We start from the raw sequence: 13,218 nt of genomic DNA, 5'->3' as shown, positions 1-13,218 counted from the left end.
GCCTGCCCTCCCCGGCACGGCCTGTGGGCTGGCTCTGGCACCACTGTGGGATCACAGTCCTTCGCAGAGATTTGAATCCCGCAGCCTTTGCCGAACCCCCCCTCCCCCTCCCGCTCCGTGTCCTCCAGGTGTCAGTCTGAGCACAAAGCACAACCCCCTATTGTGTCTCCGGGGCCTCCCACCTCACCGGCCCCCTTTCACCGCTCCACCTCTCGCTTCCCCGGCCACCCGGCCCTCCGGCCCTGAACTTGAAGGCTCCCAACCGCACGCCGAGTGTGAGAACATGGTCCCTGAATGTCTAGGTTCCCAAGGACAACGGCCTGGGGGACTGGAAGCGGATCCCTAGAGTGGATGCACCCCGCCGCCCTGGCAAGGCCCCCTGGAGGGTACCCCCGAGAGTGGGCGGGGCCGAGGAGCCCTAGGAGGGTTCACAAGGCGGTGGAGGGATACCCGGGCCGCGGCCGGAACTACTTTCAGGAGGCGGTCACGTGTGTGCCTAGTTGGGGAACTTTCCAAATTCCCACTCCCCTGTAATAGCCGGAGAGGCGAGCGGTTCGCTCCCTTCGCCCGCTGTGCGTCCGCCGGGTGCGGGCAGCGGGACCGCTGGGCCGCCCGGTTCGCTAGGGGAAAACTCGCCGGGGAGAGCCTCCTACCGGAGCTCCGCGGGGGCTGACGACTGGGAAGCTGGTTACACAAGCACCCACATCCAAGCACGTGCCCCCGTCTCCCCGCACCGCTGGCTGCCGCCGCTGCTTCTTGCAGACCTCGGGACGAGCGTTCCCAGGCTGCTCCCACCCTCCTAGCTCTGGATCGGCTCACACTGCGCATTCCCTACCGCGGGAGAAGGGGCTGTGCCCCGGGGGGATCTGCGTCTCTTCCTCGCTAGTGCCCTGCCCCTTAGGGCGAACCTTCCTGGTGCCGTGCTCGCGGGGCAGGAGGGGGACTTCTGCTGCTACTGGGATACACCGATGTTGCCACAGACTTCCAGTCACTAACCCTGAGCTGGTGAGCGCGCCCCACCTACTGTAAACTCGGCGAGTGGCAAGTGACTTATCTGGTCGGAGAACCTAGTCAATGGCCGTCAGCCCAGAACAAACCTGTCAAGTCTGCTTACAGCCCCATTAGTTGACCTATCCCTGTGAAAGGCTGAGAACTGGAGCGCTTTTACCGGGACCTTGATCATCTGCAGGACCAGTCGTCCACCTTCTGCTTGGAGAAAATAGGCATCAGTCAACACCAATACAGGAACGTCCTCCTTTTCTTTTCCCTGGGAAGTAGAACTCAAGGAGACAATTGGAGCCCAAAGATTGTGTTAAGATTTAGGCTGAGGGGCACTGGGAGAACAGAGATCAATGTGTATGTGTATTGCAGTAATTGGGAGTAGACGCCTAGGAAGGTCTGAAGACGATTTATTTTGCATATGAGAAAGGAGATTGTGTATGAGCACATCATAGTTGCAGGCAGCCCCTGAAGACTAGAAACCTCAAGAGACCTAGCTTAGAAGCCAGAGGCCATTACCTAACTCCGAGACTACTAATTAAACCTTACAATGTTCTTAGCGATCTCTGAGTCTCCATAAATCTTGTAGTTTAAATACAACATCCTTTTATGATGGGTCTACAGGAATTAGCATCCTGCTGGACCTTCAATGTTGGTATTTCCTGGAAGCTGATTTTGTGCATGGTCCTGGTGGGCCTGGGGGAGACAAGGATCATAAGTTGAAAGAAAATGGAGAGCAACCTAGAAAGGGTAGGAGAAAGGCCTACTCCTACTTTGGTTTCTAAAGATGAAAATCCTGCCCATGCAGCCTAGTGTGAGCTAGAGACTTCTTTATTTCACAAATAACCAAGGACAAAGAGACCCTGGTTTCTAGATGTTCCACTAGATTTCATTGTAAGAACCTGAGCTGTGCTCAATTGAATACGCACCACTGCTTGGTGGGCAAAGTGAAGATGCAGTTAAATGAAGGGAAGTGGATTGGGGAGGAGTACAATTTTCCATGTCAGTTTCTCAGGCTGCTGAGCTTGTCCCCAGAGACCCTGGAGCCTACTCGTTGTGAGGATTACTTTTCCAGCATCTAAGAAGTTCTGAAATCCACACCTGGGAAGAAAATGGGTTCGTTTCTGCCATGGGTTCCTTAGGCTTGAGGAGAGAGGATTCTTTTCAATGCCCACCAGTTATTCTGGTGCAGAGAGGGCGTGCATCATCAGCACTAAAGTGTGGGAATATGAGAATGGCCCTCAGGCACTTCCATCAGCTAAGGGAGAAAATGGGAAGTAGTTTTGCTGCTGCTCTAAGCATTGGGTCTCTACTTTTCTCTAGGGATGAATGAAAGGATCACCAATGTTGGCAGATATTTGGTCAGCCTGACAGCAATATCAGGTAGTTATTAGAAGTTGCTGAATAAAAACCTCCTCCCCTTCCCAGTTAAGCAGATTCCTAAAGGATAATACTGATGTATCCTTTTTCAAATTTTCTTTTTCTTTTTTTTTCTTCTACGCAATAAATCTCCTTACCCAAGTGGGAAGGCTGAAACCTCTATATAGCTGACCCTATCTATAATGTACAGAAAGGGTTTTTTAAAAAATGATTTTTAAAATTCAATGGCAAATATCTGCTTGTTTGTACCTTATGTTAATTTCCTGGTTTTGATAATTAGTCTATGGCTCTCTAATTTATTAAGATTAGGCCAGCTGGGTGAAGAATATACATCAACTCTGGATCATTTTTGCAAGTTTTTTGCAAGTCTAAAATTGTTTCAAAATAAAAATTTTAAAAGCTAATTTAATGGTGTGGGTTTTTTTACATTAAGAGTTCCCTCATCACCTTTCCAACTGATGCCCCAGTCCCATAGCCTGTACCATATTTTAAGATTTTTGTTATGCCAGCACCCTACTTTCACACATCAGTTTCTGTTATCTACTGTGCGTAACACACTACCCCAAAATGTAGCAGCTTAGAAGAGCAACAGCCATTTCCTTGCTCACCATTCTATAATACAGATAGGACACAGTAGTGACAGCTTATCTCTGCTTCATGTAGTGTTGGTTGGGGTTGTCTTGACTTGGGCTGGAGGACTCGACATGACCTCAGTCACATGGCTAGTGCCACAGCTGGAATGATGGGGTTACCTAGGAGCTGGCTAAACCTATCTCCTTCTTTAGTCTCTTTTCCTCCAGAAGCGCATCACCCCATCAGGCCTTTCTCTTCAGCAAGGTAGCCAAACCTCTTTACATGATTATTATCTTCCAAGAGACCAAAAACTAGTTCCAGGTCTAGGCCCAGAACTGTAATAGCATCATTTTTTGCCTCATTCTATTGACCAATCCAAACAACAGAGTCTGTCAGGATTCCAGGGAGGAAAAACAGGCTTCATCTCTTGGAAGGAGCATGTAGCAAGATGGAGGATTTACTGCTGGTCATCTACCACAAGGACTGCAGCCCTTTCCCCTATCAATGACTATTCAAACATAATTTTCCCACGGTCAATTCAGCCCAGACTCTCTAGCATTGAAGGATCATCACTATCAGTTGACAACTTGATTGGCAGTAGAATGCTTTCAGTTTATTATTTATTGTTTCTTAATCCTGTAATTTTTTCATTTGCTCACTCATCTATTTTACATGTATAATTCTACCTAGGATTAGTATATGTCACAAAAGGCTTCATTAAAATAGTGAAATAAAACAACAGTGAGAATACATACATGTGTATACGATATGTGTTTGCATAAATACATGGGAAATATCTGGAAGAATAAGTAAGAGAGGAGATAGCATGGGTTACCTCAGGATGGGAAGGAAGGGCTTCAGAAAGAGAAATTTCTCTTCTCATATATTGCTTTCTGTATCGTTTGAAAGTTCTCTACTATGATCACTTACTATTTTCTTAAGATAAAAAACTGATTTCGTCCAGTAGAATCAATGCAAAAAAACAAATAAATGACAATTATCAAAAGAATATCAAGTAAACCAGGATGAGAGCTCAACTCTTATACCATTATTAAATAAATGAGCACACTAAGGAATTTCCAGCATTTAAGGCTAAAGGTCTGCTTGGTGTCTCCTGCACCATAGAATTATACTAGGGGCTCAGTGCACGAATTCATGCATCTTAAAAGGAACTGTGGACGGTGAGGCTGGGGTGGGCAAAGGGGTGGGTCTCAGCCCATCCTCCATGCCTCTGCCTGGCCCCTCCCACAGCCGGCCCCCCTGGTCTCTTGTCTGCCTGCAGCTCTGCTGCTGCTGCCGCTCCTATGCACTGATGGCACAGAGAGATTGGGGCCAGAGCCAGCAGTAGGTGCGAGTGGGGCCGGCATTGTCAATGTGTGCAAGCGGCAGCTGCTGCCCCTATCGCCCCTCAGGGGCGATTAAGCTGGCAGCCACTTGCACCCACTGACGGTGCCGAGCAATCGGGACTGGCACAGGGAGCCGGCAGCAGGCACCAGCAGTGGGCACCAGCAGCGGGTGCAAGTGGCAGCTCCAACACGGGCTGCGGGTGCAAGAGGGGCTGGCGCCAGCAGTGGGTGCAAATGCCGGACGGGACCACGGTATGCAGGAGCAAGGAATTTTTAGTAACCACCAGAGGATCACCCCGATGACAGCGACTGGTTCCCCGCCTTGGTGTGGGCGCCCCCACTCACCTGCTCCACCATCCCACCATAGCCGATGCCTGCCATGTTCCATGTGCACCCCCTGGTGGTCAGCGTATGTCGAGACCGGTTGTTCAGCCGGTCTATTTGCATATTAGCCTTTTATTATATAGGATAAGACTATCTGCCCTAAATTCCAGTTAGTAGAGATGCTGAGTAGTAGACAGGTTGTATCTTACCCTGTGTACCCTCTCCCCCTAAATCAACTGTCTCCACTAGATCTACTCTTCACTCTTTGTACTATTTAAGGAAAGTTTCCTCCAGAAATAATCATGTAGGGCCACACATTACCACCACCATTCAGGGCAATGGCAGACTACTTTACGATCCAAGAAACCGCAAAGATCCTTTAGTTCATTAATCCCTTTTTACAAATGAAGAAACTGAAGCTCAACGGGTTTACATGTTTAGATTACATAGCTACTCAGTAAGGGATTCTGGATTGGAGCCTGGGAAATTTCCCGATATCTCTTCAGTGAATAAAGTTGGGAAGAAAGCATTACTTTTATAGAAACCTAAATATATGAGTTAGAGAAAAAACTGACTAGAGATGGCTTTTAATGGCATTTTCAAGACTTGACAGGGGTGATTGAAGGGAACAAGAAGACTGACTAAGTTAGAGACAATAAATAGGGAGTAGGGAAAGCCAGGGACAAGTAAACAACACATTTACTGGTGTTTACACTCTGCCTTTAACTGTCCTGAAATTAGCCTCAAGGATCAAAAATGAAAACATAAATTGCTGCATGTTGCAAATTTCTCCTCCTCGGTTCCTAGGATCATTTGGAGAATATCTTCCAAACCAGGATGTAAAGGAGTTAGCCACTGTACGTGGACTGAAAAAAGAGAAAGGACCATATTCTTTTGAAAAGAAGGGAACACCAAGGCCACGGGGAACGGAGGGGAACACTGCCACCTGCTGAAGAGTTGAAGTCAATAAACATGGTCCCGCGCACAGATAAAGCATCTTCAGCGAAATCAGTTCATCTATTTGCAGTGGGAGCAGGTCAGTGCCGAAAATTTAATTCTAGACTCCTTCAGGCCACTCTGTGCTGGAGAAAGGTTAGTTTGTTTCTGTATGGGGGCAGGGGAGAGGGGCGGGAGTGGGTATAGGCCCGCATCCCTGCTTCCCTTTCTTACACGAATAGTTTGTGCCTATTGGCTCTGAATTTTTTCCCAAAAAGTAATTCTCAAAATAATAAAATATAATTGGTTAACACTAGAGAAAAGTGATATGAGAAGAAGGGCCAATACAGAGAAGTTTATTTTTGTAATACATGCACGTGCTTTAAAATTCCCAGGGGCTCACCACCACCACCACCGGTCCCCAGATTAATGACTTTTTTTTCTTTTCCTCTTTCCATTTCTTCCTCTTCTATTCATTTACAAATATACATACAAACAAAGGACAATTGAAAGAGAGGTCTAGGAGAAAGTTGCTAATCCTTTATTTAAAACCTGTCTTCCCCCCTCTACTATGGTTTGAAGGTTGGTACCCCCTGCTTCCCCCAATTCTTATGTTGAAACTTAACCCCCAAGGTGATGATATTTGGAGATGGGGCCTTTAGGAGGTGATTAAATCATGGGGCAGAGCCCTCAGGAATGGGATTAGCACCCCTTCCCCCACTCCATAGGAGGCCCTCACTAGACACAGAAACTGTTGATGCAAGCACCTTGATCTCCGATTTTAGCCTCCAAATTCATGAGAAATAAGTTCCAGTTGTTTAGTGCCATCCATGGTATTTTGTGACAGCGACCAGAATAAACAAAGACATTTCTGTTCTACCCATCCTTCTACTTACCTTTCTCCTGTCCTCTTTCTTGCCATTTTCTTTCTTCCTATTTCCATTTTCCTGCTCTTCACCTCTGTGTTTAAAGATTCGCCTTATTAATACAGAAGAAAGTGATATAGCTGGCAGGTCAGGTGGGAAGGTGACTTTTACAGGACAGCCAGGTTACACAGCTTCAAGGGCCAAAGCTCACATCGTATGTGATGCTGTTATTTCATGCTTTTTAATTTTTCAATCACATTAATGTAGCATCTTTAATTTATACTTAATTTTTAAAAACCTAACCTTAGCCGAAACCGGTTTGGCTCAGTGGATAGAGCGTCGGCCTGCGGACTGAAAGGTCCCAGGTTTGATTCTGGTCAAGGGCATGTACCTGCATCTCCAGTAGGAGATGTGCAGGAGGCAGCTGATCGATGTTTCTCTCTCATCGATGTTTCTAACTCTCTATCTCTCTCCCTTCCTCTCTGTAAAAAATCATAAAATATATTTTAAAAAAAACAAACCTAACCTTAGTGTCCCAATGGTGGGCCACAATTTAATTCCATGATTCCACTTAATAATACAATAAAGCAGTTCTAGACCCTGCCCAGTTATAAGTTTCTTATTAACAATGTTTTAGGATTAAAAAATAAGTTAGAAAGATACTCTCCTTGTAATTTAGATTTTCTGTCTTGTAGGAACATCAGCAAGAATACCACAGGTCTGGCTGGTGTTGCTCAGTGGTTAAGCACTGACCTTTGAACCAGGAGGTCATGGTTCGATTCCCAGTCAGGGCACATGCCCAGGTTGCGGGCTCTATCCCCAGTGTAGGGTGTGCAGGATGCAGCCAATCAATGATTCCCTCTCATCATTGATGTTTCTATCTCTCTCTCCCTCTCTAAAATCAATAAAAATATTTTTAAAAGAAAGACAGAAAGAAAAGAAGGAAGGAAGAAAACCACAGAAAAACCTAACATTGTCAGACCTAGGTTAGAAATGTTATCTTTTCTAAATACAATAGCTTGAGTTTTCTTTTATGGATGTTTGCTACTTAATTTTGCTTAAATGTTTTTCATTTCTTACAAGATATACCAGTTTTATATTACAGGAAACCCTAGAGGAAAAGGATGTCTATAATCTTTGTTTCTGGTATGGGGGCAGGGGAGAGGGGCGGGATCATGGTACTTAAGAATTAATTTGGGAATCTGTCAAATTTTTAACATAAATTTCATGAAACCAGGGAACTGGAAGAAAGCTAATAGATATAAACAGTATCCTTTCTAAAGGGGGCGGGGGGGGAAAACCCTACCTCATTGACCCAGCTCTAAGCCATAAATAATCTGATCTAAAATTTATTTTCTGGACATAGTACCTTTGTCCTGGCTGCCTCCCAGTGTGCAATCCCAGGCCATTCATTGGCTGCTATAGCTCACAGGACCACTCTTTTCCTGTATCACCTGTTGAAACAAGTAAGAGTGATATTGATGAAAGTAGAGTTCTTGGGGTCCCATGAGGAAAAGAGTTTCCTGAAGCTCCAATGGGAAGATGGGGTTCCTTGGAAAGCTTTATTGATGATGTAAAATTAAGAGGGGTTCCCCTCCAAGGTCCCATCTCTGCCTGTGTTGCCATGGAAGAAGTCCAATCTTGTCTTCAGCAGGGGTAGAATTCAAGGCCAATGCCCATAATTTCTGCTTCATATTAAAATATAGTCCAGTCTAGCATCCTGTGTGTGACGTCTGCATGGATACGTAGAGAGAACAAGCAAATGCATGGGTGTGTGCTGGTCACAAAGCAAGAGAGGAGCAAGAGAACAAGAGAGAGTAAACTCTTCATCTGGGGATTTTAACTTTCCAAGATTTCAAGAATTTCTGATGGGGTCTAGCCCCTAGCCTATCCATTGTTCTCCAGGAGAGGCTGACAGACAAGCACCTTCCCTAGTCACCCAGACTTCACTGCATATGTGCCCATCTCCCCCTTTGTTCGACCCCTTCCCCGAGTGATCTGCAGAGAATGGACCTGTGGTTCCCTGGGGAGCATGAAGATGTAGCTTCCTGGTGAAGCTGCCCAGATGACCACGCTTGTAATGTCTGGCCTCCTCTTTGCTCTCTCCCTATATTAATATTAACTAGCTAATTATGACTATAGGAGGAAGACTGTTATTAAGATGTGTCTTATTATTAATGTATTCTTATGGACTTACTGTCAGATACTATATTTTATTATTAAGTCTTTATAATGATTTTAAAAATAACTTGTAACTGTAAAATAGGATTGTCTATGTTTCAAATCTTGTTTATTTCATAATGTTCAGGCATTCGTCCTATTCACCAGTTGATTTTTCCTTATTTAAATTTAGCATATTAAACCTTCTCAGTCTCTAAAGGAGAATTCTCCTGCCTGAGAATGACCATTATTCTATTTTTGAAATGTACTGTCCTTTTCAACTACATCCAGAAATTTGCAAACCAGAAAATTTCTGCCCTAAGAGTAAACTACCTGCGTATTTTACTTACCTTTGGTAGCTTAGTTGGCTTGGGCTTACTATCAAAATCTAGGCCAAGCAATCCTGACTCCTAGTTTTCTCAAACTGAACAAACTACTTCTAATAACCTTCTCCACGAGACATCTGTTTATTTTACAATTAACAGAGGTTTTAAGAGGCCTTACAGGCATTTTTGCTTCAGGTCACAGAATGCAAATCAAGTACAGTGCTGTCTTTATGACACCTTGGTTGATGTACACTAAGGATACCCTTTAAGGAAAGAAAGTCATGAATGAAAATACTTCCTGAGATTGTCACAAAGCAAATTATAGAAATAAACTAAGTATACCTTAGAACTCTCATGGGTTACTCATTGGTCACCAATTATTTAAAGAAAGTGACCATGATCTTTTCCCAAAGTTAGAAACCTCCTATGATTCACATAGACAGACATTCAGAGGGACTTCTCCTGAGTCCTTGAGAGATACAGCAACGTCATCCGTGATGTTGGTTCCGTGAAAGAGGCACACAGCTTAAGAGACTCAACACTAGCAATTCTTCTACTTGAATATGAACCTGAGTAGCGGTCATCAAACTTGAGAACTGAGGAACTCAGAGAGTGTTAAGGAGATCAATTCCAGGCCTTTAACTTCTATTCATACTCCTTCCTAAATCTGATTTACCCCAGAACCAGTGTAGTTGAGTGGCTTTCATGGTTCCTAATCCCCACCTTCTCTTCCTCCCACTTTAAAAGAGAAAGGTGTAGGTCTCTCCTTCTGAATGCTAAAACAATTTACTTCCCCAAAGTGTAAAAACCTGCAAGGAGCTAAAGAAACAATCTGAAATAGTGATGTTAATGTTGAAAAGCTGAGTGATACTACTGAGTAACAATACCTTTTGAAAGTTAGATTGTTTAACATTACTAGTTTTCTAGTAAATTGAGGGAAAGCCTATTCAAATGGTCCACTAATAAATCATTGAAAATGAGATGACTAAGTGTTGTATAGCATATATTTTGGAAAGCTTTCAACTGAATAAATGACATCACTAAAACAATTCCTTTCAATTGTCATCTACTTACTTCTGTAAATAATATTCCTCAGTGTTCACAATAGAAAGCAAAAACTAAGGATAAACGGATGCTGAACCTACCTCCTAGAAATAAATAAAATTCATTTATGATATACAAACCAATTTCTTAAAAACTTCATTGATATTTTCATGTTAAATGTTTGTCAATATTTTAAAATATTTAACTGATCAATTATGAACTAGGAATAACTGATGATAACTCTATTCAGAAGAATTGTTAACAGTAGTATGGTCTAAGGCAGTGGTTCTCAACCTTCCTAATGCCGCAACCCTTTAATACAGTTCTTCATGTTGTGGTGACCCTCAACCATAAAATTATTTTCGTTGCTACTTCATAACTGTAATTTTGCTACTGTTATGCATCATAATGTAAATATCTGATATGCAGGATGTATTTTCATTGTTACAAATTGAACATAATTAAAGCATAGTGATTAATCACAAAAACAATATGTAATTATATATGTCTTTTCCGATGGTCTTAGGCGACCCCTGTGAAAGGGTCATTTGACCCCCAAGGGGTCACGACCCACAGGTTGAGAACCACTGGTCTAAGGGCTTTTACATAATTTAAATTTCTATATAAAATTTGTTGCAGAAAAATATGATAGAATGATTGATCAGATATTCACACGTAATGTATGTTACATTTAGAGAAAAATTTGTGGCAGAAGTGTGAAGAAAATTCAAGTCCAAAAAAAAAAGGGAGGGATGAAAATTTCTCACTGTAAGCGAAGAGCTTGTTGATGTTATTAATATTTTGATGGATGATGGTGAGTCTCAAATCACTATGATATTTATATTCCATTGGATGCCTTTAAGAATTCTACTTTTAAATGTTAATGTTTACACTATAAGGAAATTACTTCCTTAATAACTACTTAAGTTTATGATTCAAAAGTTTTATTCTAATTCTAAAATGTGTAAGGAGGAAAGGTTCTTCCAAATTGTTTGCTAACAAAAAAAGTTTAAAGACCCCTGTGCTAGTGGAACTTCCATACATGTGCATAAGAAAACATATATATGAATGTTCATGGCAACATCATTTTCAATAGCAAAAAGTTAGAAAGAACCTAAATGTCCATCAATATGATGTATAAAGAAAATGTAATATTTTCATGTGGTGGAATATTATATACCAGGTTGAAAGGAATTAATTAGATCAATTTATCCACATGAAAATATCTCAAGATTTACCAGACCCTAGTTAGAAATCTCATCCTCAGAATTATAGTGAGTCCATCTTTCTCTCATATTGTATCCTCTCACAACAAAGAAACGAGTCCAGGAAGCAGGAAGTCCACAGGCTCTGTGACATCACCCATACCTTGGCCCTGAAGCAGAGAACTTTGAATGGGTGTGTAATATGATCATATCACAGTTATGATCATGAACACTCCACAGTTGTCTGAGGCATTTTAATGACTACCCCAGCTGGGAGTGGAGGGGAGATTAAAAAGGCCAAAGGACCAACGAGAAGAAAAAGATTTCCTCATTATCTTTTTGAAGTCTCTACTTATGTAGAAAGAGCAATTAGGTATATATTTACCTTTCTAGGAAGGATAGATAGAGGAAATAATCTAGCAAATATCCAATGCTGAGATAAGCAGAAAGTGACTCTTAGAAAGAAATTAAGTCTATGATAATAAAAATCAGGATTCAGGAGTTTATTTCTATAGGAAAGCAAAATCCATAAGGCCCAGTAATGACAATTAAGTTCATTGCCCATACATATGAATTTCATTCTTCTCTTTCTGTTTAGAGAAATCTACTTAAATATTTGAATATTTTGAAGATTAAATCCTATTTTCTCACTGATCCCAATATAAAAATTAGTGATAAAAAAAATGGAGAGGTAATAAGAGCAATGATGTTATCATTTCTGCAATTTTCCACCTCCGGGAATTTTCTCCCTAAGTTCCCAGTATTCTGCAAGGACTTTCCCAGAAGACTCACCCCATCTGTTCACCAGACATGTCCACACAGGTCCAAACCTCCCTGGTGAAGCAGCCTTCATACAAGTACTTCCACCAAACTGGGAAAGGAAATGTCGGATGGGTTGTATTCATCAACCCTCATAATGTGTATGTCAAAGGAGGATGCAGGATGGTAGCCCTGGACATAAAATTAAACTGGATTGCTATCAATTGATAAATATTTCCAAGTTTTTGCTTCATTTAATACTTTCCTGTACTCCATTCTTCTCTTTTGAGCACACGCTAAAGCATTTCTTGAGTTAATTTATAAGAAACACTTAATGTGAGTCACTTTTAACTTCTCTAAATACTACTCCCCAACTGCCTTACCCTGAAAGAAAGGTACTTCACTACGTATATTCAAATCAGAAATTCCTAGAGAGGCTATTTAGCATGGAGGCTAAAAGCACCATTTCTGGAGCCAGATTGTCTGCTTTCAAATTTTGCTTGCCACTTACCAATTGTGAGGTGTTTAGCAAGTTATTTCATCTTTTTGTATCGGAGCGTCCCCACCAATAAAATGAGGATAATAATAGTGCCTACCTCGTGGAGTTGTAATGGGGATTGAGGATTATGTTACTTAAAACAAGCCTGGCACATAGTAAACACTTTATAAGTACAAGTTAGCTGTTTTTGAATGCAGATACTAAATCTTATTCTATCTTTTTTTTCTTGTTACCATCTCTGACACCTTGCATATTGTTCAAAATATGGTAAGCTTTTAAGTAAATGCTGAATGAATGCTGAAGCACTATCAACAACTGCAAGATAGAAGAGGGTAGGAAAATAAGGATCTCCCAGTCCTTCAAGATGTCCCCAATAAAGAATACTTTTTGAATAATTTTATGAATATAATCTTATGTCATACCAGTGTTTCAGTTAAGCATTTTAGAAAGCTGCAATAGCCTCTGAGTCCCTCTAGACAAGACTTGGTAATGAAATGGTCCAATCACATTGACCTGCCTCATGTTTCTCTTAAGTCACATGTCCAACATTGTGACATGGGCAAGAATGCACACAACCTTCCTTTTCCACCTAGTCAAAGTTCTCTGAGGGGGCCAGGTTCAGGAGATGTCACCTCCCCCAAGGACTAGATAGCTTCCTGGATAATGTCTCCTGCAAATTAGAAGGATGCTAGTCCCAACTGAACTCTGCAAAGAGCAAATCAGTGCTGGCTTCTCAAGAACCAGCCTCATTCACCATTGTCAGAAGGTACAGTAACACTTGGGACCAAAACTTCATCTAGA

General features: G+C 42.2%; 1 protein-coding gene and 1 long non-coding RNA gene across 2 annotated transcripts in view; one reads left to right on the top strand and one right to left on the bottom strand.

Moving 5' to 3' along the window:
• KLLN (killin, p53-regulated DNA replication inhibitor) overlaps positions 1-2,752 on the top strand; it is a 4,124-nt gene extending 1,372 nt beyond the window's left edge. The window contains 2 exon segments of the mRNA XM_006779405.2: positions 347-733; positions 735-2,752. Of these exon segments, the coding sequence (XP_006779468.1) occupies positions 347-733; positions 735-803 (456 nt within the window). The 3' untranslated portion in view covers positions 804-2,752.
• Positions 2,753-5,900: 3,148 nt separating this feature from the next.
• Positions 5,901-7,213, bottom strand: LOC107181843. The gene is made up of 2 exons (XR_001512548.1): positions 6,951-7,213; positions 5,901-6,722 (listed from the first exon to the last, which is right to left on the bottom strand). It is a non-coding gene; the product is annotated as an uncharacterized LOC107181843 (long non-coding RNA).
• Positions 7,214-13,218: the final 6,005 nt, after the last annotated feature.

This window comes from Myotis davidii, unplaced genomic scaffold, assembly GCF_000327345.1.
Source record: "Myotis davidii unplaced genomic scaffold, ASM32734v1 scaffold933, whole genome shotgun sequence".
Classification (NCBI taxonomy): Eukaryota; Metazoa; Chordata; class Mammalia; order Chiroptera; family Vespertilionidae; genus Myotis; species Myotis davidii.
Note: the sequence above shows the minus strand (reverse complement) of the source record. Positions and strands in the feature narration are given on the sequence as shown.